This window comes from Monodon monoceros, unplaced genomic scaffold (assembly GCF_005190385.1).
Source record: "Monodon monoceros isolate NGI ecotype Baffin Bay Population unplaced genomic scaffold, NGI_Narwhal_1 Super_Scaffold_12, whole genome shotgun sequence".
Lineage (NCBI taxonomy): Eukaryota > Metazoa > Chordata > Mammalia > Artiodactyla > Monodontidae > Monodon > Monodon monoceros.
The window spans coordinates 112,154,490-112,178,702 of NW_021703768.1; the positions used below are offsets into that span (position 1 = coordinate 112,154,490).

The 24,213-nt window shown below is 53.3% G+C and overlaps 1 protein-coding gene and 1 long non-coding RNA gene across 10 annotated transcripts in view; one reads left to right on the forward strand and one right to left on the reverse strand.

Moving 5' to 3' along the window:
* JADE2 (jade family PHD finger 2) overlaps positions 1 to 24,213 on the forward strand; it is a 52,146-nt gene that overhangs the window by 2,051 nt on the left and 25,882 nt on the right. For 3 of the 9 annotated variants that reach the window (XM_029216127.1, XM_029216124.1, XM_029216122.1), the window contains exons 2-4: positions 8,998 to 9,055; positions 11,180 to 11,268; positions 22,044 to 22,201. In XM_029216127.1, the coding sequence (XP_029071960.1) occupies positions 8,998 to 9,055; positions 11,180 to 11,268; positions 22,044 to 22,201 (305 nt within the window). Of the gene's footprint in view, positions 1 to 63; positions 154 to 572; positions 628 to 3,409; positions 8,629 to 8,997; positions 9,056 to 11,179; positions 11,269 to 22,043; positions 22,202 to 24,213 lie in introns of those variants that run through there. The other 6 variants (XM_029216125.1, XM_029216130.1, XM_029216120.1 and 3 more) reach the window with 5 other exon arrangements.
* On the reverse strand, positions 366 to 1,858 carry LOC114891794. Its single transcript, XR_003792607.1, has 3 exons — positions 1,413 to 1,858; positions 814 to 1,290; positions 366 to 576 (listed from the first exon to the last, which is right to left on the reverse strand). It is a non-coding gene; the product is annotated as an uncharacterized LOC114891794 (long non-coding RNA).

The following is a 24,213-nucleotide window of genomic DNA, read 5'->3' on the forward strand; positions in this document are numbered from 1 at the left end:
GGGGGGGGGGGGGGGGGGGGGGGGGGGGGGGGGGGGGGGGGGTGCCGATGCACAGCACAGGGGAGAGAGATTGCGCATGTTGGTCAGTCGTGTTTTAAAGAGTACATTGCGGGGAGGCTGAGAGGGGCGCATGCAACAACAACTTTTGGAAGGGTGAGCTTGGCGACCTTCTTTATTAATGACTGCGGCAAAGCGCCCCCGGGCCGGGGAGGGGGCGCGGGCGGGCGGGGGCGCGCCGGGGCTGCAACTTGCCCCGCGGGCTCTGGCAGGGCGGAGGGGCTGCGGCGGGAGACCTGTGCGGAGAGGAGGTCGCGCGGCCGGGGACGTGGGTTCGGAGGACCCGGGGCTATCTGCCCTCCTGTCTCCCCGAGTTTATTTTGTTGATACGCAGCACGTCCGGGCGCCGAACCGGGCTGAGCCGGTGCACATGACCCTGCGCTGGGCTCACGTGCAGCCGGTCCGGTCCCAGACACCTTCCGGGGGCCACCGCCTCCGCCCTGTCGCCCCCTCTCCGGGCTGGGTGCACGCGGGCTCTGCACGCGGGGGCAGCATGCTCAGCTCCCGGACGCGGAGGCTCTGCACAAATTAAGCACAGTTTTTTGGAGGGGCGGGGGATACCCTTTCCAGGTGAGTATGGAGGGTGCGCAGCCCCAGCGCGGGGGGCGCGGGCTGGGGGTCGGGGGCAGCCCCCCCTCCAGGGCTGCGCGGGAGTCCAGCGGGGGAGAAGCGCTGGGAGTGGAAATGTACCGGCGGCGGCCGGAGCGGCGGGTGCGCGCCCGCGGGGCGACGGCAGGGGGCGTGGCCCTTGTTTACCTTCTTCCAAGTCTGCCGGTTCGCGTCCCGTTCTGGGGACGGTTCTGCAATCCCCTGCCGTCCGCCTCCACCCCTGAGCCCTGGGTAGTACCGGGAAGATGTAGGCAAGCGGCGGCCCGAGCCTGGGACTTACACACCTGACTCCCACATGAGTGACATTGCAGCCCCCCGCCCCCACCAAGCACCGCTGCAGTCCCTCTCCCGGATCCCCGGCCCCGCCCCGCCCCCGGCAGAGGCATCTTCCCGGCCTCACCTCCTTCCTCCCTCTCCCCTCTCTCCCTCCCTCCTTCCCACCCACTCGCCTGCGCCTGCGGAGCCGCTCCTGCCCGCCTCCTCCCCGCCTGGGTGCAGACTTGTGGCTCCCTCCGGTCCATTCCCGCTTATCCCTGGGCCCTGAGACACCCTCTTCTTCAGGCCAAGGGATGAGAGGGGGTCAGCTTGATGACTTGTAGCTTTAATGTCAGAAAAGGGGAATGTCTGCGAGACAAGCAGGAAGCCTTCGCTATAGCTTCTAGAGGCCCAGGACACCCACCCTCCCTACACACACACCATCCCCACACACACAGCTGCCACCCCCCTAGGGGCTCGGCCGCCCTCACCCGCTACGCCTAAGCCCTTTCTCCAGCCCCGGGGGCCAAGGCCACCTCCCGGCGCCACCCCCGGCCCGAACCGCTTCTTGCCCTTCCTTCGACTGGGCCGGAGCCCCCCGCAGCCACCTCCGGCTCCTCCTCCCAGCTCCCGCGGTCAGAATCATGCCGGCGCGCCTCCAGCCTGCTGTCCCCCGGACTGCCTTTAGGGGCAGGCTGGAGGCGCGCGCCACCCCCTCCCAATCCCCTTAACCTTTGCTGCCGGCCGGGACATTTTTCCTTAGCACCTTGAACGCAGATCTCCTGCCCTGGGCTACTGGGAACGGGAAGGGCTGTGTTTCCCTTTTCTCGGTGCCAAGGGCAGGAAGGATCCGGCGCCTCTGGTCTCTGCAGACTCCCAAACCTTGCCCCGCGCTTAACATTCTCTCCCACTCCTTTACCCCACCCCCACCCCCGCCGCCCCCATCTACTGCGGGATTCCAAGACACAAAGTTTCATATAGGGTCTGAGTTTGTAGGGTGTCATCAGGAGGCGTCATGTTTGCACTCCGAGCTGAGGAGCTGAGTGGGCACGACTGACCTGCCACCTTGCCTTTGTTGCAAGGGGGAGGAGCCCTGAGCTTTGAGTCCAGACAAGCTGTGAGGATGTCCCTTTAACGCATGTTTGCAAACTGAGTCCTGGGTCTGGGTGGTGGTAGGGCTGCCTGGCCCCTCCTGCCAGGGTGGCATTAACTCCCTCCCTTCACTGGTAAAATTCCCAGTAGGACATTTGGCAGAAGAGCTGGGCAGGGAGCTGCCAACCAGGCCTGGCCCTGTCTCCTGGGTTCCCAGGGTGCTGGCTTGTCCCCTACCCTGACTTCTTCTCCCACCTTAGGGCCCCAAGTGAAGGCACCATCCCTCCCATCCCATCTTCCTCAGGCGGGTTGGGACTCGCAAAGTGATCTAACAAGAAGAGAAGGAAAATAACAACAGAGTAACTGTAAGAGGAAGGAATGAGTAATAAAGCCGACCCAGGCAGGGAGGAGGGCTTTTATGTTTAAGAGATGCTATTTGCTTTTTAGGTCACAGGCTGCAAAAACAGGCTTTGATCCGAAGTGGGCGAATAATTTATTGAGAAAGTTTGCATGGTAGGGGAAAAAAGGGATGTTTGTTTGATCTGGAGGCCTCTCAGTTGTCCCAAGTGCTGTTGGCTGTTGTTTAGAGTGGAAAAGCATTTGGTTCCACAGCAAATGCCTCACCGAGGGAAGTCCTCGCCCCAGGCAGCAAGACTTGCAGTGAATGTTGGTTTTGAAATTGTTTAGCCAAGGGTCTCCCCAGCACTTTTGGAGTTGAAGTGTTTAAGGATAGAGTTGTTTGGGCTCGGGATGCAGCAAATGTGTCCAGAACATTTCCCATCCAACAGGCTTTTCCTTTCCCTAAATTGCCTGGCTAAACAGCCAATAACACTGATCCAAGAGGCTGTCAGAAATCTCCACTTAGCTTTCGCTGACAGGTGAGGTGGGACTGCTGGTCCCCAGCCCCCAGGTCCTTCCAGAATCATGAGATTAGGCTTTTGACACTGATTTCCACATCCTCAAGGTTGGGGGCAAGGTATTCTGGTTAATCAGTGTTCCAGTTAACAGGGAGGTACTTGTCTTATACCCAAGACCCAAGTCAGAGGCTTCCAGTCCAAATTCTTAACAGCTCATCCAGCAGGCTCTTCGTGGGCCTCACAGTTTTCCTTTTAGGTTCTCCAAGGGGAGGCCAAGTCAGAGTTATGAGGAGGGGGGGTACCCCTTGCTTGCCCTGTCCTCCACATAGGACCCTCACTATGTGTCTCAAAGATGAGGAACCCAGGGGCTTCCCTGGTGGCACAGTGGTTGAGAGTCCGCCTGCCGATGCAGGGGACACGGGTTCATGCCCCGGTCCGGGAAGATCCCACATGCCGTGGAGTGGCTGGGCCCGTGAGCCATGGCCGCTGAGCCTGCGCATCCAGAGCCTGTGCTCCGCAACGGGAGAGGCCACAACAGTGAGACGCCCGCGTACCGCAAAAAAAAAAAAAAAAAAAAAAAAGATGAGGAACCCAGGAAGATTCTCAGAAAACCTATTGGAATCTGGAATACCCCAGCCATACCTGGGAGTTGTAGGTCTGTGCACTGTACACTGTACCCCCTGGGGGGGGAGGGGGGCAAGGTGCACTATTTGGAGCCAGACAGTCTAGGTTTGAATGCTAGCTTTGCAGTCACCAGCTGCGGCAATTGCTCTGTGCCTCAGTTTCTTCATCTGCAATTGGGGTTAATAACAGTACCTGCCTCATGGTGGGTGTGTGGATTAAGCGATATATTGCATAAAGAAGACTATGCACAAAGCCAGGCGTGTGGTGAGCACTTGATTAGTATTAGCCATTCTTACTGTTATTATGAATGACCTGGATAGGACCCAAATGCAGCTGACCTTTGATCTCTCCCCTTTAGGCTAGGCCAGAGAGCCAGCTCCCTTCTCTGAAGAAGGGATCAGAAGGACCCTGCAGTTGCCAATGGGCAGCCATCCATGGGAGCGAGTGGACTGAGCTTTGCCCTCTCTGAGGTGGAGGGTAGGGTGTGAAGGTGCTGAAGGACAAAGTAGACAAAGCCCCTTTCTGTCTCCCAGGATCCCCTTGGTATGTCCCCAGAACTGGGTCTGGAGGGTGGGTGTGGACAGTGTGTTCTAGGGGAGCTGGGTGCCCCCTGGGACACTTGGAATTGCAGGTGGGCAATGATGGGTGTTGGAGGAGGGTTAGGCTCCCCCATGATTGGAGAAGTAAGTTTGAGCATCTGTGTGTACCAAATCATTTTTGTCATGGCAGATACTGTCCCTGAGAAGGCATCAAAGTTAATGAGAGATAGGAAAGAGTGGGGCTCTGACCCCCGTTTAAAATGGTTTAAGAATGTGCAGCTCTTGTTTTCTGAATGTCTGGCCTTCCCGACACAAGCAGGCTCTGAGGACAGGTTTTCCAGCCGAAATATGATTAAATTGTATTAGCATCTTATTACATACACGCCTTAGTGGTCTGCCTCAGACAGGGAGAGTTTTTGTTTCTCTTTGGAAGATTGTGTCTGGAATGGTAAATTGCCTGCTTGAAAGCCTCCCCACCCCCCTTTTTTTAAGGAGGAAGACGAAATCCTGCTGTGTATGGTGGCAGGCTGGGTAGGCCTGGTGGCCCCCAGAGAGGAGAGGCCAGAGGCCAGGTTGGGGTGTTTTAACTGCCTAGGGAGCTGCTGCAGTAGCAGGCCTGAAAGGCCCACTGTTTCCAGGGTCAGCTGGAAGGGCGTTAATGGAGGCCCAGGGTGTTTATTTGAGTTTATTTGCGGAGAGGTCTTTAAAAGGGGGCTGGCATTGGGCCTTGGTGTTTCAAGTCCAGACCCGAGGCCCCCACTAAGACCAATGGCTAGTGTTGCCGAGAAAACATCTGCCACCAAATTGCCGTCCTATTACTGAGTTGACATTGATCGTTAGCCAGGAGCCCAACCAAATACAGCCTCCTGGAAGATGTGTGAGGTTAAGACAGGGAAGGCGGGCCATGCAAACGGGACGAAATCTTGGGCTGGGGTGTTTGCTCCCGCAAGCTGCGAGCAGGCCAGCTGGGCTGCGTGGTCCCACACTTCTAGAGGGAGGAGACAAGAACACACTCGGCACTCCATGGGTACCAAGCCCCTGTTATGTGCTGGGACGCCAGCAGGGATCCAAATGGTTGCGCTTTTTACTCTCGTGGAACGTATATTCCCAAGGAGGAGGACATTCAACAAGTAGCTCAACAAACACAAATTGTGCTGGGTGCTCTGAAGAAGCTGACTGATTGGGTGGTGGGCTTTCTGTAGATAAGGCAGCTGGCATAGACCTCTGTGACGTTTAAGCCGGAACTTGAAGGATGAAAAGTCAGACGTGCCTAGGCTACGTAGACCATTCCAGGCAGAGAGCACACCTGTGCACAGGTCTTGAATCATGGACTGTTTGGTTTGTTTCGGGAAATGAAAGGAGGCCAGTTTGGCTGGGAAGTGGTGGGGATGGGGGCGGTGGTCAGTATGTGGTAGGCAGGGGTAAGATCACGTAGGGTCTTATGGTCAGAAGCTTGAGTTTTGCCCTTTGAGCAGCAGGAAACCTTTGAAAGATTTTAAATAGGGCATGACATGATCTGATTTATGCTTTTTGAAGATCATTCTGGCTGCTGTGTGGATCTTGGATTATGAGGGAGCCGTAGCGGAAGTTGGAAGATGAATGAGGAGTCCCGCAAGAGATGAGACTGGCTTGGACCAGTATGGTAGCAGTAGAGATAGGGGAAATGTGGGTGGATTCTCACTGTATCCTGGAGGGAGCGCCCACTGGACTTGCAAGCGTTGGCGGTGGGGCGGAGGAGGCTGTGGGCTGCTGCTCATTGAGGGGACTCAAAGAGGGGACCCGAAGGAGAGCCGTGTGTGTCTCCGTGCTGGGGATGTTGTGGGAGTGCAAGTGCACTGGTGGCAATGGCAGGAAACGGGGACACTTTCTTTCCCAGAGTCTTCTTTGTAGGTAAGGTTTCAGGAGCACTTTCTGCCCCTAAAAGCAAGTGCCTTGTGACCCTGAGGTATTTTCCCAGAGCAGACCTTGCTTTGGGAGAGGTTGGGGGAGGCAGTGGAAAAGGAAAACCAGAGGCCAAGACCATGTCTTGGCACTTCCATCCCCCACCTGCATGTATAGCCCTGGATTTCAGCTTTGGTAAAAGAGTCCTCCCTGTCTCCTTTGCTGGGTTGGAGAGGGCCTTCATGGGGCAAAAGGCTATGCCGCAGGGGAGCCCAGGCCTCATTTGGGGCTTCATTAGCCACTGACAGTAGAGGCTCACCTGAGGCAGGGAGGCCTTTGGAACAGACTTGGTTCAAAGGAAAGAAGCAAAGCAGTGGTTTCCCGCTGAAGCCTAGTTATTATTCCAGTTAAGCCACCGCAGAATCTGCTCCCTTAATAACACCCTGCTAAGGAGGACTCTGGGGTGTTTCACGGAGGGCAGGTTGGACGGGCGGCTGGCTGAGGGTGGGTGCAGGTCTGCACGCCAACGGGGCACTCTGGTCCTAGGCAGTGAGAAGGTCATTGGCAGTCAAGAGGTCCTGTTGTAGGGGACCTTGCTTACTGTACAGGCTCACTGCCTCGCTGAGGAGGCCTTCAGGTGGGCGCTGGTTAGGAGGACTGTCCACCTGGCCCGAGTCCGCTGTGGAATTAAGAACCGGCACTCAATACGGAGTGCCAGCCACCGTGCTAAGGGCTTTATACTGCTCTCATTTACTCACCAGCTGATTCTGGCCCACAGATGTGTTTAGTTTGGCCCTCTCAAAGTGTTTTAAAAATCTGAATCAGTTGCCAACATTTTAAGTTCAGGAGATTTATGTAAAATTCCAGATCCAGTTTGTGTCCTTTGGGAGGTGTGTCTTTTCCAAGGTCCCTGGTCTAGTGAGGGGTGCAGGTAGGATTTGAACTTGGCCTCCCTGAATCCAGTGCTCCTGCTTTATATGCTATGAGAGAGCCTGGCTTGCAAGTGCCCCTTTTCTGGAAATGAAGAGCAATGCAATTCATGTAGAGGATTGCAGGAGAAAACAGGTGGGTGCACTTAGAGCACCTCTCCCCCTGCTCCTGTTCTACCTGTGAAAGGGCTGGGTTGGCAAGATGTAGGCTAGAGTCAAGAGTTCTGTTAAAGTCACCTCATCACACTCAGACCCCGGAGGATAGCAAGGATGGGCAGCTGTGGGTGGTGGAGCATTATTGCCCCATTCAGTGTATGACCTGAGCCACTGGGCTGCTTGCACTCTGCTGCACAGAGGCAGGGTAGCCTAAAGGTCAAGAACATGGTCTCCTGAGTCAGACCTCTTACGAGCACTGTGATCTTGGGCAAGTCACTTAACCTCTGAGCTTCATTTTCCTCAGCTGCAAAAGGGAAGCAGCCATCAGGCCCACCAGCACCAAAGGGCTGTTCTGAGGCCTCAGTGAGGTTCCTGTGTACCAGGACGCACCCCCTCCCCAAGCAATGGGTGCTTAGCAGTTTTAGCTCTTGTTCCTGCCTCCTTGGCGTCCATGCTACCACCAGGCATCCCTCCATACCCCCACACCCTCTAGAGAGCACTTTGCCTGCACCTTTGGAGCTGGGCAGCAAGCAGCGCCAGTGAACCTTCCTGTCATCCTGATGCTGCTACTGGGGACACAGGGGTGGAGAGAAGCTCCTGGCTAAGGTCAAGTATGAGGCAGGAGGGTACTTCTGAATAGCTCAGAGTTCTGGGTAGTCACACCCCACCTTAAAGAGCCAATGCTCCCTGGTCTCTGCAGGGCCACAGTCAAATAAGGTGACCCCCAGGCTTGGGCATGAGCAGACTTGGGATGACAGCAGGTGGCAAATGGGATTCCGAGTGGGGGTGGGGAGCCTGGCTGGCCTGCAGCTGGGACGGGCAGCGGGGCTCTTTCCCTACTGACACTGGCTCCTTGTCCTTTGCTGTGGACAGTGAGGCAGCCCAGGGTCTAGACTGACAGGAACACGGTGGAAAGCACTCTGGGCCCTGAGCCCCAGGTCTCTTCTCACGTTAGGACTCGGCCACTGACTAGCTGTGAGACCCGGGGCAGGTTAACAAGCCACTCAGTGTGCTCCCCTCCAAGAGGGGACAAGAGCAGGCTCTGCCACCCAGGACTCTGCAGGATTAGAGGAACTAGTGGGTGGGAAAGCACTTCCAAGAGGCAGGAGCTGACAAGGGCACAAAGGCAGCTCAGTGTGGGCTCAGGGATCAGACCACGTGGATTCAAATCCCAGTTCAGCCAGTTACTAGCAGGACAAGGCACTGAGCCTCCTCCGTAAAAGAAGCTAATAGCTCACAGCTCCCCAGGTTGTTAGGACCTGAGATAGCATGGGTAGGGGAAAGAGCTCAGTATGGAAGAGCTGCCCTTCCTACCTCGAAGTTAAATACTGTAGTGGAGAGAAAGTTGGTTTTTTCTTTTATCTGCAGAAGGACATTGAGGGGAGGGAGGGCAGCCCAGCCCAGCCCATTCACCCTGGGCCTGGTGTGGCTCAGGGACCCAGCTTGCAGCCTCCCTGCCCCCACCCCATCTCCACACCCCTCTGGCTGCCGCTCTCAGTATGTGCCCTCAGTGCCGTCTGGACTGGCTTGTCCCTCAATTCTGATAACCTGATCCTCCTGGAAGAGTCAGTCTTGTTTCCTGTGCCCTCCCTCCTCAGCACCCAGCAGGGTACCACTTGTAACTTGCAGGTGAGAGTGGATTCTTCGGTGGGCCTGAGTTTCCTTGAGTGGAAGCTGGCACTGGGCAGGTCCTGGTCTCTGTTCATTCTGGGGCTGCTGACCCCCCTTGCCCTCCCTCGTCTTTGACCAGACTCTCCGTTGTCTGAGGCTCTGGGCTCAGGAGGTGGGAGATGCCGCCCCCTCTCCCAGCCCCAGGGCCCATGTAGGTGGGCGGGGAGAGGGCGAGGCTGGTGAGGAGAAGGCTAGGGCACCACCTTGTTCTCACTCTTTCTCTGCAGTGGGGTGAGTGTGGGGAGGAAGGTTATTGGGCAATTTTCTGAGAGACTGAGGATTTCCCAAGCCGCCTGTGAGTATAATGGGGCCTGCCTTTCATTGCAGATGGAAGAGAAGAGGCGAAAGTACTCCATCAGCAGCGACAACTCTGACACCACCGACAGTAAGGCCTTCCATCTGGGGCTCCTACCGGGAAAGTGTTTGCATAATTATCAGGCCCACAGGCCCAGATCGGGGGACACTGCCCCATGGTCTCAATGTTGATGAAAGCATAAATCAGGCCAGGTCCCTCTGCTCCTAAGAAAATCCCCACACCACTATGGCCTCCAGGGCCTTGCTGTCCTCTTTACTCTACTCCCCTTTACCCTCTAGCTCTCAGCCCCATGTGTTTTGCTCTGGTTGGAACAGATCAACTCCCCTCTGGGCCTTTGCCTATGCTGTTCTTGGCTGCTAGGAACACACCCCTCTCCCTCTGGCCCTGCCGTTGAGTCAGGGCCCTGTAGAAGTGTCCACACAACAGATAAAAAACCTGTCACTCTTCATTATAGTGACCTGATAAGTATCATTTCCTAACCAAGTATCATTTCCTTATTAAGGTAAGCTCCTTGATAAGAGGGGTCATGTCTTGCTGACTGCTGTATCCAGCTAGATTGGGCACATAATAGGTGATCAGTAAATGTTTGCGGAAAAAATTAATGAAGGAGTCTGACCTTCATGGGATCTTGGCAACAGAACCTCAGGGTAGACTTGTGTGGGGGCTGGGTGTGCCAGCCCTGGATATGGGGGGGGCACTGTTACAGAGAAAATAGGGCTTAGGGAGCCCCTTCTTAAATACGGAGGGGAAAAGGGAGGTTTGTGTCAGGTGAGGGCTTTTTTCTGGTACTAGAAGGCAGCTCTTCTTAGATGCCCTAAGAACCTGGGCCTGCATGAGCCAGTCGGAGTAAAGAGTTCCATTCTGCCCTGTGTAGGAGAGACACTCTGCCAGGAAGATCCCACTTAGCGATGTCCTCTGGTGAAAGGCCAGGCTGAGGAAGAGCCTGCGCTGCCCGGGAGGCCGGGCCTGGAGCCCTGCAACTGTAGACCTTAGTTTGTTCACGTACATGGTGAGCAACTGGGATTGGGGAGATCTCCAAGGCCCCTTAGAGCTCCCGGAGTTCTCTAATCCCCCGGAGCCTGAGGACACATGCACTAGAATGAGAAATCAGGTCCCAGCCCCTTCTCTCCCTCCAGGTTTCACTCAGTGTCCTTTGGGGTCTGTTTACTCAGCTTGGCTCTGGTGTCTGACCTGGCCCGCCGTTCCTCCCTGCAGCAGTAGATCACAGCGTCCGGCCCTTTGTGGCTGCAGTCACGCTGCCTGTGGCCTGTTTCAGTAGAGCCAAGAAGAACTGCATCCTCTGCTTCTAACTTTATTTCAGGCAAAGGAACCCTTGAGGGCCAGGCGCCCACAAGGGAGAGCATCTGGGCAGCTGAGCCCTGTTTCTGCATTGGAGTTGGGCCGGGCTGAGGCATCCTCCCTTTTCACCAGTCGCCACCACTACCCATCCGTAGCTGCTGCTCCTTTGACCCATAGGAGTGGGGGCCAACCTGAGTGTAGTCCAGCGAGGGCCTCTAGACCCTAGTGATGTAATAGGTAATCTTAATCAAGAAAGCGCTGTGTGCCAGGGACTGTGCCAAGACTTTACAGGCATGATATCATTTAATTCTCACAACAACTCTTTGAAGATGGTTATTCTCTGCCCCCATTTTATAGAAAAGCAAGCTGAGGCTCAGAGAGACTAAGTCATTCGTCCAGGGTGAGGAGCTAGTAAGTGGCTGAGCCAGGGCTCAAGGTTAGTCTGTGGGTCTACTTTAGAGCAGCAATCTTCCCACTACCTTGTCTCGCCTCTGCATACCCACTGGGCATCACCCCAGAGTGTCTAATCGGCAGTGAGGGTGGAGAGTGGCCACAGAAGGCTTCTTATAGCCCTCCTTCACCAAGGAGGAAGCAGAGGACCAGAGAGGGCAAGGGATTTGTCATGGATCACACACAGGAAGCTAATACTGAGTCCTTGTCCAAACTGCCTTTCACCTCCCAGGCGTCTTCTGGTTGGTGGGTAGAGGAGGCATCATGTCCCCATTCATTGTTGGAAAGGCCCAGAGCAGGGACAGTCCACCAGGTGCTTACAGAGGTCTCCGCCTCCTGAACATTCAAGCCAGAGCTTTCCTGACAGACCTCCTTTCCTTGGACATGGGTGGGTGGTGTTCCTGGCCTTCCAGGGGCCCCTCATGGGCTGTGCTCTCTCTGCAGGTCACGCTACATCTGCATCAAGATGCTCCAAACTGCCCAGCAGCACCAAATCAGGCTGGCCCCGGCAGAACGAAAAGAAACCCTCAGAGGTGGGTAGTGACAAGTATCCTGGAGAAAGATGAAACAGAGGTGGAAAGGAGAGGGAGGGATGTATGCGGGAAGTGCAGGTATATGGGGGGGAGAGGATTCCTGGCAGAGGGTGCAGTCATTGCAGAACAAGACCAGTATGGCTGAGTAGAGTGGATGGGAGGAAGGGGTGGGGGAGCCAGTTCTCATAACCTTGTAGGTTGTTGTAAAGATGTTCCTATTGATCTGAGTGAGAGGAGAAGCCTTTCAAGGATCATAATCAGGGTAATTATATAGTCTGCTGTTTTAATGAAAGGTCCCACTGGCTGCTGTGAGGAGAAGGGAATATGAGGGGCAAGGGTGGGAGTGGGGAGGATTCTTTGGCAGTGGTCCAGGAGAGAAATAACGGTGGCTTAGAGCTGAGTGATGGCAGTAGAGTAAGAAACAGTAGGATCTGGGACATTCTGGAGGTTGAGCCCAGAGTGACAGGATTTGCTGATGTAGGGATGAAGGGTGGAGTCCTCAAAGTCATCCAGTTAGGTGAGCCACTCCTTATTATGCCCATTTCACATGCGTCTGCCCTTTAAGCCTTCCTTACTTTGACGCTGTTTCTTGGGACAGATAGAGGTACTTATGGCCTCTGGAGCTGTGGAGAAGAGCTTTGGGGGTGGGTAGACAAATGGACATGCGATCCTGCCTCTGCAGCCCCTGAAAAATTGCATCCTAGAGACTCATCGCTCCCTCTTAGGTCTTTAATGCGTTGCACTGGGCACAGAAGAGACCCTTGGCACAAATGAGGCTGCCAGAGCATTGAGTACCCAAGAAGGGGGTTGCTTTTGAATCTGACCCTTAAGAGAGAGATTGTTCTGCAGCCCACAGAGTAGCCAGGCACTGGGCTAGACACTACTTTTTTAACCCTCCTGTTACAATAAGGAAATTGAGGATCCTAAGGTTATACAGCCAAGATGTGAGGTTCTTGGGGCCAACCGTGCCAAGGGTGGGAAGGCTTAGAGTTCTGGGGCAGAGCACTTGGCCCGGGTTGAGGGAGGATATCTTTGTTCTGAGCCTGGCAACCTCCTCTCCCCTCCCTCACTGCAGGGGCCATCCTGGAGCTGCTATCATTAGCCAGTCCCTAGAGGGGGTCTTCTGAAAAACCTTGCATTTGAAAAAGGACTCCCCGCCTCCTCCGGGAGCTGGCCTACCCTGGGGCTCTCCTTTTGTGGGGTTGGGGGTGGGGACACCTTTGAGACCTGAAACCTCCCATTCCCATCCCCCAACCTAGTATCCTCCCTTGGCCCTATAGGGGAGCGGTGGAGATGGAAGGAAATATCTCCAGGAATGCAGTCAGGACTGGAATGAAAGCAGGGGGTGAGGTGGGCATGGGAGGATGCTGTTCTTGAGGCTCTTGGCACCTCCTGGTCTGGCCCTGCTCAGTGGGTGGAAGGCATGTGCTCATGTGCACTGGGAAGTAGGATACAGAGTGTGCTAGGGCCCTGGGAGTCCCGGGGACCACCCCTCCACCCGTCTGCCCCCACCCCCATCTTGAGAGCTGCAGGGGCTCCCAATTACTACTAGGGTTGGATTAGTAAAACAATAGCCATCTTTTGTGCCTTCCTGGTCCTGGAAGGCAGGAATTGTTCTGCCTGTTTGGGAGCTGAGGAACCTGCCTCTCAGAATCCCACCTGCCCCCTGCTTTCAGGGGCTATTCAGATTGGAGAAAAGAGGGGAAGTTCTGGGGAGGCCCTGGGGCTGGCTTAATCCCTTCCCCTGACACCCCCTTCAAGCCCCAGTGGGAGGCAGGGCCTCCTCTCAGGGCGGAGATCCCTGGGGCAGTGCTGATATCTACACCGGGGATAGGCAGGCAGGCTGGGGGGAAACAGGTGTCAGGCAAAGGCTGAGGGGAAAGGGTGATTTGCATGGGGCTGAAAATTCCCCTGCCTCTTGGGTTTTCCAGCGCAGGGCCTTTGAACCTTTCCCCACCTAAAAATAGAGTCAAACCATTGCAAGGGTGTTGATCCCCAGCCCTGCTGGGGACTGGCCATGCACGGCCCTGGGTTCAAACCGAGGAGCCTCTGCAGGGGGCTCTGAGGCCTGACTGGAGACACCCGCCCTCAAGTCTTAGGCTCCAGAAGAGCTGAGGAAGTCTTCCCCGCCTTGAACTGTCGCCAAGGACAGGCTTTTCCTCCCACAGCAGGCTGGAGAGCAGCCTGCGAGGTTTCCCTCGTCCCCTAAGTGAGGAGGCTGAGCCATAGCCGGCATAAATTCCAAGTTATCGTGGGGCAGAGAGGAAACCATCAATGAAAGCTTCCAAATTATTTGGCTCATGAGAAGGCGGAGATGAAAGCGAGGATTTGGCGGCAGATAACATTTGCAGTAAATCTCTTCACTGGGCTGTCCCTTCTCTTTCTGTGCATGGGCTGGAGAGAAAGGCCTTTATAATCTGCTGGAGCTGGGGGCCGAGGGCTATGGACACCTGGTGAAAGGGCATCTGGAGTCCCTTCTGCTCAGTCCCCAGAGTAAGAAGCCGGTGGGGTCGTTTTCAGGCTGCTCACACGGTCTGCTCCCAGTCTGGCCCAAGTTCCCAGCCTCAATGCTTGCAAGTTGATGTGTGTGGTGCAGGAGTCCCTTCCTGGTGGCTGCAGAGCCACGGGACCCATGGCTTACTTCGTCTCCTCATCTGTGAAGGTGGACATTGATGGGTGGCGATTTGAGGATTAGGAGTATTTGGCATAGCAGCAGCACTGGCACGTAGAGAAGCCACCAGCTATGGAAAGAGCTTTAGGCCTAAAGGTGGCTTTAGGCGACACTGGCAGGGCTGCCCCTGGAATGACCTGTGCACTCTGAGGGTGCAGATCAAGGAGCGCGCTATACACCAGAGGGAGGTGCCCCAGGCTGGAACAAAGTGATCTGACCAGGAGTCAGGACCCTGGACAGGGCCAAAGCCTTGAGGCCCAGCTTCCCTTCTGGCCCTTAACCAGTGGGTGGCCTCCCTCATCCTGAGTGAAAGGGGACTGCAGCCCTCAGTACTGGGGGCTGAAAGAACAGGCCCTGGGATTCCTGGGAGGCTGGGTTAGGATTTTTGGTGGGAGTACACTAAGTCTGAAGTTGGCCCCAGGATCCCGTTTGGCAGTGGAGGGGAAAGGTGGGGCTGACCCCAAGCACACAGGCTGCTGCCTTCCTCTGCTCTGCCTGCCAGCGGGATCCCAACAAAGCTGAGATCTGTCCCTTGGGGCTTAAGTCGGCCAGGCTAGTCCTGAAGGAGAGGAAGGGATTAGCCTGGTTGGGGAGGTGATATTAGTACATAAACCACGCTGAGGCCTTGGCTTTCTGGCCTGGCCTGTCTCACCAAATAGCATGAACATAACTTAGTGGGTCATATCTGTGAGAGCCTTATAGAGATCACAGACCAGAGATTATTTTTTTAAATACCAATATCAGACCCCCAACCCTTATCATTCCCAAGAATTCTGACTTAAATGTTCTGGAGTAGGGCCCCAGGTACCTGTACTTTTTAAAAGCCCTCCTGCTGGAAGCCAGGCTTAAGAACTACTGCCATAGGGTAGGAATAAAGATGCAGACGTAGAGAACGGACTTGACACAGCGGGGGAAGGGGAAGCTGGGACGAAGTGAGAGAGAAGCAGTGACATATATACACTACCAAACGTAAAACGGATGGCTAGTGGGAAGCAGCCGCATAGCACAGGGCGATCAGCTCGGTGCTTTGTGACCACCTAGAGGGGTGGGATAGGGAGGGTGGGAGGGAGGCTCAAGAGGGAGAGGATATGGGGGTATATGTATACATATAGCTGATTCACTTTGTTATACAGCAGAAACTAATGCAACATTGTAAAACAATTATACTCCAAAGAAGATATTAAAAAAAAAAAAAAAAAAAAAAAAAAGAACTACTGCCATAGACCTTTTCCCCTGATCTGCTAAGACAGGAGTTTCTGGCTTGGTCCTCCCTGGAAGTTGAGGGAGGAAGGGAAGGCCTTCCAGCCTGGGTCCGTGACCTAAACAAAGGCTGGGAGTGTGGGTGAGAGCATCCCACAGCTCACCCCTTCTCCCAAAGCAGTCAGGGGACTGAAGGTTTCTGCCAAGCCCTCTGCCTGGCATAGGTGGGAAGGGCAGTTTGAGAAGAGACCCGGAGGCCATCCTGTGGTTTGGAGGCTGCTGTTTGAAGCTGTATCTTCCTCAGGCCTGGGGCAGAGAGGCAGATGGAGGGGCAATCCGAGAAGCGAGGGTTTCCCCTAGGCAGGCTGTCTTGAGGTAGAAAGCTGAAAGCTGTGTTTTCAGGAAGTCAGAGTCCCCAGAAGTCAGCCAGTGGGCGGGGACATAGGTCCTTAGGACCCTAGGACTAGTGATAGTGATTATACTCAGCAGACACTTGAGAGCACCTACTAGGCCCAGCCTAGTGCTAGGGGGCACAGAAAATGCAGGCCCTATCCCTGGGGAGCTTGTCCTCTGACTGTTAGCAGGATGCAGGTGCCATACAGGAAAGTGTCCGTTACGAGAGGTGCGGCCGCTTTGCCACTAAGGAGCTCTGTGACCTTGGGCAAGTAATAGTTTCTCTCTGAGCCTCAGGGTCATCATCTATAGAGCTCTGCCCTGCAGTTACTGTTCTGTAGATGTGACTGTCCTGCCCTGAGGCCTGTGGAGCCTGAGGGTGGGGGAGATCCCAGACGTGAGTGGAAGTGAAGCTGGCCTCCCTGGGATGGAAGCCTGGATGGTCCCAGAGCAGGGTGGGCAGGAGCTGGCCTCCTTTTTAGGCCCTGGTGACAAACTGTATATACCCCTAGATGAGAGAATGGGGCTTCTCTGCAGGTCCACAGGGGCCCTTCACCAGTGCTCAGCCTTTCACCCCTGGGACAGGGCCCAGGAGAAGGAGGTGACCCTGTGAACAGCCTCTGCCACCAGTGGAGTGTCTTCCTGACCCAGGGTCTGTGAAACTTCCTCTATAAGGATGGCCTTCCCTAGGAAAGGCAGCGAGTGGAGAGTGAGAATGCAGTATATCTGCTTGACCCATTGCTTTTGAAAATGGACCTCTTCCTCCCTGGGTGAAGGCAAGGGTGACCAGATTGTGCTGGGGTGCAAAGCCACAGGATAAGTAAAGGTGCATTCTTGGAGGAGCCAGAGGTATTACCCAAATGTTTGAAATAATGTATTTTACATTAAAACAATGATGGCGTATGTTGTAGCAAAATGCTCCCAAACTTGAGAAGTAAAACAGGAGGCTCCAAAAAAGAAAAGTTTTTTGCTTACCCCTGTGGTTTTGAGCGGTGTTTCTAGTCAGCAGTTCCTCTGCTACCCTGGGAAGCAGGCAGGCAGTGAGGGGAGCCCTTCCTCTGGGCTAAGCGCCTGCTCTCTGAGCCTCCCACTGCCTTCCTCTGGGGTGGGGGGCAGAATCCACTTCTCGTATAGTTAGGAACATTGCTGCTCCCGCCAACTGGAAAGGCCTCCTGGCCTCTGGGACTTGTCTTGCAAAAGAAATGTGTGTAATAAATTCTCTTTAAGAGCAGGAAGTGCTGTTATCCTTGTGAAAGAGAAAGATGTTGAGAGTGTGTGTGTGTGTGTGTGTGTGTGTGTGTGTGTGTGTGTGTGTAAATGTCTGACCAAATTAGCCTAGTGGTAGCTTGAATGGGACTGGGAGGCTATTTCCAGAGCCCTTCTCTGGAATGTAGGCCTAATTTTAAGTATCTAAGTATGCTCTTGGCTGAGATACTCTTTATCAGTTTCCAGCCCAAGAAAGAGATCTTTTTTAAAAGAAGAAATAGCTGACTGGTTTGCAGGCAGCCTTACGTTGGTTAAAGGACAGTGCAGACCTCAGGCAAGTGGTTTAACCTCTCTGAGTCTTGGTCTCCACATCTGTAAAGTGGGAGTAATATGAATTGGGTGAGATTGTATAAATATAGCATTTAGCACAGCACCTGGCATACTAGAACAGGGCAATCACTTTTCACTATTAGCTCTTCTTTCTAATGAGATGAGGTGCTCAGAAAAAAAACTGTGATTTCAAGTGAGGTACCGGTAGTAATTTTACTTGCCTCTTTCAGGACAGACTGTGAAACATCCTTTGGGAGATTAGAGAGAGGAGGCACTCCTAGCTTTGCATTGGGACTTTTGATGTGGACAGAGTCAAGGAGAGGCAGTCCAGGCCAAAGCCATTTTCATTGGCTTTGGGACAGTGACCAAGACCAGTTCCTGAGTTCCACCTGGAAGAATCCTTTGGGCCAGACCTCTGTCTGCACTCTCCCTGCTAGGAGGACAGGACAGGAAGTTTCAGAGTTTAGTCATACTTCAGACCAATCCTGGGGTTCATTCACTTACTCACTCACTTGTTCCGCAAGCATTTCTTGAGTACCTGCTATGTGCCAGGCGCTGTGCCACAAACAGGCACAATGATAAGCACGACACATGCAGTCTCTGCCTCTCTCAGCTTGATTATTAGAGGAGATGGACATTAAGCAAATAATTACACAAATAATCATATTCTGTAATTATGATAGGTGTTGGAGCTTTTCCTTAAGTGACTGAACTTCCCCTTGTGCCTCTTGGTCTGAAATACACTATGATATAATACTTCACCCTTGAGAAAAGGAAGCAGAAACTAAGGTCCCAGGATGAAATGTTCAAATAACATTCATAAATCTTGCGATCATGTACAGAAACTCTTAGCATAGCAGAGTGAAAGTTGCCTGTTGTCATTGTCTTTATTTGCTTTTGGACATCATGTCAGACTCCAGATATGACATGCTTTCTGGCATGCTTTCTGGCAAGAACCCGTTTTTGGTTCTTCTGGGGAAGTAGGTACAGAAAGCTCCATAGACTTTTCAATGCTTGTGGTCTTCAGTCTTGAGAAAAGGAACTAGAGGGCAAGCCACGTGCAGTTTCCCCGCATCTGGGCAGAGCAGGGTCTTCAGCTCCCTTCAGAGCTGCGTTGGCACCTCTGGCACTCACATTGGTTACTAGATTAGAGTTTTAGACCTTTAAACATTCTTCATACTGTTTGAAGAAGCTACAATTAACATCTCCCAAGCAGCTCAGCAGAACTTGGTTGCTAGGCAGCAGACATCTAAAGACAATTTGTCAATTTCTGCCAAAAGGGAAAAATAGTAAACATTCACATTCTTAGAAAATTGCTTGTTTTCCAGCTTCCAACTTCCTTGCCATGGCAAGGCCTCCAGTTCATCAGTGTCCATTTTATTCCTTATTTAGTTTTCATAAATAATTCAGAGGCATTTTAGGAGAATAATCGAGCCTTTTTTTAAGCCTAACCTTTGGCAGTTCAAAACAGAAAGATGTTTGGGTTGCTGTGTTTGTGGACAGGTTTTGTATGAATGTACAGGGGTTCCTTTGGAAGGTACAGAGTACCGAGCTGTAGCCTTGGGCAGCTACCCAGAAAGGTGGTAGCAGATCCATGGGAGGCTCTTGAGTAGTTCAGCCTTAGTTAGCACCTAGCATGTGTCAGGCCCTGCGTGCACTGCTGCAGCAAGAGACGAGGAGATTCCAGTACAGGGGCTGTGGAAGTTCAGAGGAGCCCAGAACTCAGCCTGGCATCAGGGAAGGCTTCCCAGAGCAGATGTGGGCTGGACTAATACCCTAAGCGTGAAACAGGCTGCCCCCACTTTGGCAGGGAGAAGACTGTCCCAGCAGGGTCCTCTCATGTGCCAAGGGTGAAAAGTACTTGGGAGGGAGACTACCCGTGCATCCTTGTGGCCATGGGGCCTGGTAGACTCTGCAGCTCAGCCTGAGGGCAGTGGGAAGACAGTAGAAAGCCACTGGAGAACTTGGAACTTGCGAAGGTCACTGTCTGATTTGCATATTCCAGCCCTTGGGGAAACCACTTGATTTGGCTTAGGGTTAACTCAAGGGCATTGGCCATGAGCAGGTGGCCAAGAGGGGCTGGGGTTGTGCAGGGGTGCTGAATGGCTCCGGTGTTGTCTATCTGGGTTCCTTTGCCACTTCCAACATGAAGGACCTTGTGTAGGTTATTAAACTAACCTGAGTCCCGGGTTTCTCAACTGTAAAATAGGGATAATGGTAGCACCCACCGCACAGAGTTGGTATAGGGACTAATAATTCAAGAACAGCCGTTAGACTGGCACTGGGCACACAGTGCTCTTTAAGTGTTGACTGGTACCATTAAGATGGTGCTGCCCTTCCTGTGCTTCCATCAGTCCTCTGCCCAAAAGGGCCACAGGTAACCAGTCTGCCCCCTGCTGCCTGAATGACCGCAGATGAAACTTGCAACTCTCTTGGGACTGAAATCTTTTTTTTTTTCTCTCTCTCTCTCTCTCTCTCTCTCTCCTGAATCTCCCTGACTGAATTGAGCACGGGATCCCTTCCAGCTCTTGAGCTCTCAATGCCAAGCCTGTTCCTAGGTCAGGGCCACCTCTCCCCCCGCTGGTGTGGCTTGGCACTCTGTCTGTGCCTTACAGACTAGGGCTGCCTCTTGCTCCATTCAGTCCACGTGCTTGGGTTATTTCAGCCCTGGATATATGCATGGTGTGTATCACCTGTTCATGGGGGTTCAAAAAGCATTGCCAAGGAGCCAGCTGGGGGCCCAGAAGGGCCCTTTTATTCATGCATTCATTTAATCATCCACTCAGTCACTATTTATTGAGCACCTACTATGTGCCAGTCACCCTGCCAGGCATTGAGAATGTTGCAGAGAATAGGACAGGTGTGGCAGGAGAGATGACAAGAAGCAAGCAACACGCATACACCAGTTAATTTTCAGGAGTATAAGTACTGAGACATGAGGCAGAATGATGGGCTGAAAAGTGGCTCTGTCGGGTAGTTGGCGGCCCTGAGTCAAGGTGATCCCTCAGGGGTGACATTTAAACTACAGCCCAGGATCAGGGAACAGCAAGAGGTTTCAAACTCACCTGTGCCTTTTTGGAGGGGCACACAGTGACACTTGGCTCTTGAACGGTTGATTTCCAGTGCAAGATGACAGGCTTTCACTGTTGGGCGGTTCCTTTTGGCATCAGAGCAACAGGGCATTAGATGTCGAACCACGTGGCTTGCCAGGGTTGGGAGAACTTTGAGACAGTCACCAGTCCACTGTGGGTTCAGCTTACCCCCACTAGGTCGTATACTGGGTCCCAGAGGGAAATAACCCAGCCCCAGCCAGCAAAGGGAGGTGCCGAAGGATACCACAGAAGCACCCAGTAACTGAGTGTGTGTTTTTCTATCAGCCGTCTTGCTACTTGCTAATAAGATATGCAAATTATCAGGGCTGTGAAATCTTTGCACATTTCATCTTCTGTTTAATTAGCATTTAATCGTAATCTCATTTTAATTTTTTCACACTGGCACCCTAATTAAATGTTAGGGTGTTAGCCTTAACAATTAAGTTATATTGGCAAATAGAGTCTTCAAGAAACTTGACCTTTTGCAAGCCAGGGCCCTCTCTAGCTAGATGCAGACATTAATTAGTTTTCTGCAAGATGCTGCCTTGAGCCCCCTTGGTGTGCCCATTTCAGTTGTTTCCTTGTGGTTACAGCCCTAGATTCAAGTGAGACACACAGCCAGCGGGTGGGGCCTCCCACAGGCAGAGATGACCACTGAATGGCTTGTCACGAGCCTCTGGAAGGCCAGTGGATGCTGATTCTTCCGGGGAGGGGAGTGGGCTCGGAGCTGGGTCTGAGGCCTAGAGGACTCCTTGAAGTGGTTTCTCTTCTCTCCACACTGTGAACTCTCCTTTAACTTGTGATTCTCATGTGATGATCACTGGGAAAGTTGGTACCAAAGCAAGTCACAGTGTCCAGTGCTGCCACCAGGTCCTACAGCAGCCCTTTGTGGAGGACCCAGTGAGGCCGAGCAGCCAGGGCAGGTGAGGCACTGCCAGTGCCACTGAGGCTTGCCTTGGAGGTTGCTCTGGGGTGGGGGCAACAGACAGAATGTGGGAAGAGCTGTTTCCCCCCGAGTGAGCAGGTGCTCAAAAGAAAACCAAAGCATGAGGGTGCGTCCAGTCACGGCCTGGCCCTGAGGGAATTTGGATGGGCTTGATTTGAGAAGGAATTCAACACACTCCTCCTACCCCATCACAAACAGTGAATGGTACTTCAGAGCTCCCACCGAGCAGGGCTCATGGTATCCTTGTTCTTTTTTTTTTTTTAATTTTTATTGGAGTAGAGCCGATTTACAATGTTATGTCAGTTTCAGGTGTACAGCAAAGTGAACCAGTTATACATATACATATATCCACTCTTCTTTAGGTTTTTTTTCCCATAGAGGCCATCACGATATCCTTGTTCTTGAGAGACCATGGAGACCCTGACCCATGAGAGGCTATTCTCTGGGCTGCCCCAAACCCTGGGCTCTCCCTCAGCTATCTACACGAGGCCCTGGCACGTAGTTGCCTGGACTCTTTGACACTAGTGACTGTGGTAGCAACAGCAAACATAACTTTGGATCTTCAGCAGAAATTTCTGAACAGTTACTTCACGGCAGTATTGCATTCACAGAAGCCTTTCTGCCGTCTGATGTTTCCTCACTGTTTTTGCTTTTCTCGGCAAGTCTTTCCTCTTCTCTCTGAGGTCCACTACCGTCCATCACTCACATTCTGTCCTTGAGCAGGTCAGAGCACATAAATTCAGTCCAACACATTTATTGAAGATCTTCTGTGTGCTGGGTTCAGAGAAGATGCATTCTTGTACTTAGTACTTTTGTGCCATCTTCTTATTTTTGAGTGAGTGGGCTTTCTGCATTTGCCTTTTCCTGCCCTGGCCTGTGAAGCAGATCACACTGAGGCAATCTGAAGCCATTCTCTCTCCACCTTTGCTCCCCACAGGTTTTCCGGACAGACTTGATCACAGCCATGAAGATTCCAGACTCATACCAGCTCAGCCCAGATGACTACTATATCCTGGCAGACCCATGGCGACAGGAATGGGAGAAAGGTGTGCAGGTGCCTGCGGGGGCAGAGGCCATTCCAGAGCCCGTGGTGAGGTGAGCCGGGAAGCCCAGGCCAGGGGGGCCGTAGGCAGGGGATGAAGGGGAGGCTAGGACCAGTCAAGGGATTCCTTTCTAGTGTGTCTCTATTCTTAGATTCTTTTGCCCTAAAAAACACTGCAGTGTTCCAGAAATACTGCAGGCCAAGGGTTTGAGCTTGGGCTCAGCTCTGGAGCCAGACAGCCTGGGTTCAAATTGCCGGTCATATTCAGTGCGACCTTGGGCCAGAAATGTAATCTCCCTGGGTGTCAGTTTCCTTGTGCGTAAAATGGGAGTGATAACAATAGCACCTGCCCCATGCAGTGGGTGAGATGATGTAGAGAAACGATACATGGCAGGTCCTGGACACAGGACCTGGCACACATGAGCACTCGGTGAAAACTGGCCATGGATTAGCTTGACGTCGATCCAGACTGGGTCCCACCAGAGGATCTTCTCAGGGAAATCTCCAGGTTTTCAACTAGTCCTTAAGATAGGGATAAGCCACGCTCTTGACTTCTTCAGCCTTTTTAAAGAGTTCTTAGCAGGAGGGAATCCAGTGCCTGGCACACACATCAGATGTTCACGAAGCAGTTGCTACGACCAGGCTCTGAGGAGGCCCTCCTGCCAGGGCTGGGCCAGGGTTGGCTCAGGGATGAGTCCTCTTTGGGCTGTGGTGCCTTCTGCTCTTGTAGGTCAGAGAGACGCCTGGTGCTCTTGTCAGGAGGTGGCCTTGTGGCCGTAAGCCTTGCATCCAGTGACAGAGTTCAGCCAAGTGCTTCTTGCTGCACCCCGGGAAGCCCTCCAAGTCATGTCTTGGGACACAGGGGCCTACTGTCCTGGCCTTCTCTGCCCACCAGCTTGCCTGGGCTGGGCAGCTTGTGTTATTGGCAGTTCATTCCCGGCCTTGGCAGCCCTGTGGCTCTCACTTAGGCCCATTTTGACCAGGCCTGGGGCAAAGATCTCAGCTGTCACCTCCCTTGACATTGGCACTGTTGCTTCCTGGCAGCCACACCTATGACTGGCTCACAGACACCCAGTGCCTGCCTGATGCCAGGCCTGTGCTGGGCATGGGATTACAGAGGTGAAGCGGACTCTAAGCCTCACTCGGTGGTCAGTGAGGATTGGGTGTTGGGCAGTGCTCAGCCTCCTGGGCTCCCAAGGGCTGAATACCTACCAGCTCTTGTCTTCAGCCCTCTGAGAATCAGGGAAGCTCCAGGACTCTCTGGACGGGAGTGTATGTGGGATTTAGAGAAGGAATTTATTCTACACATCCTCTGCCCAGGGCCAAAAACGTGGGTCAGCCTCCTAGCCAGTTTCGCACCCTCAGCTCTGCAGACTGAAGAACTGTTACTGACCTCTTTGAACCTGTTTCCTTCTCTGTAAAATGGGTCTAAAAACAGTACATGCCTGATACTGTGGTGGTGAGGATTAAATGAGAATTCGCATGCCAGGGGCCCAGGATAATGAGGCAGAGGGGTGGGCCACCAGCTGGGCAGAGAGGAGTGAGTCCTGCTTAGGCTCAGCCCAGCAGTCTGTCCTCTGTCCTTGATGTCAGTGTCAGGTGGTTCCAGAAACAACCGCCGGCCTGGGTGATTACTTGCAGATGCCTCCACACCAGTAGCTTGGCTTCAGTTGGTGTTTTACCTGTTGACATCAAGACGAGAGCATGTGTTCAGACAGTTTTGGCTTTACTAGGTACATTCCCCACATACACATGGCTGCTCTAGGCTGACAGGAGCCAGGCACTCCTGGACCATCCATTGCTCTTTGAAGAGGATAGACTGGAGGGGGAGGGATGCTCTCGTGGAGATATCTCTGTGCCCCATCTTTCCCTGTCTCCCTCCAGCCTGGTCCCTACATCTTCTGGGGTGCCTTCCACTGCACAGCCCTCATCTGGAAGCTAGCACGGCAGCCACCATGCTCAGAATTGTTATAGGAACTCTGTTCCTGAGAACTTGCTATGCTGAACCTGTTAACACTCATCTTCTCATTTAATTATCATATTGGCCCTCTAAAGGGCATATTGC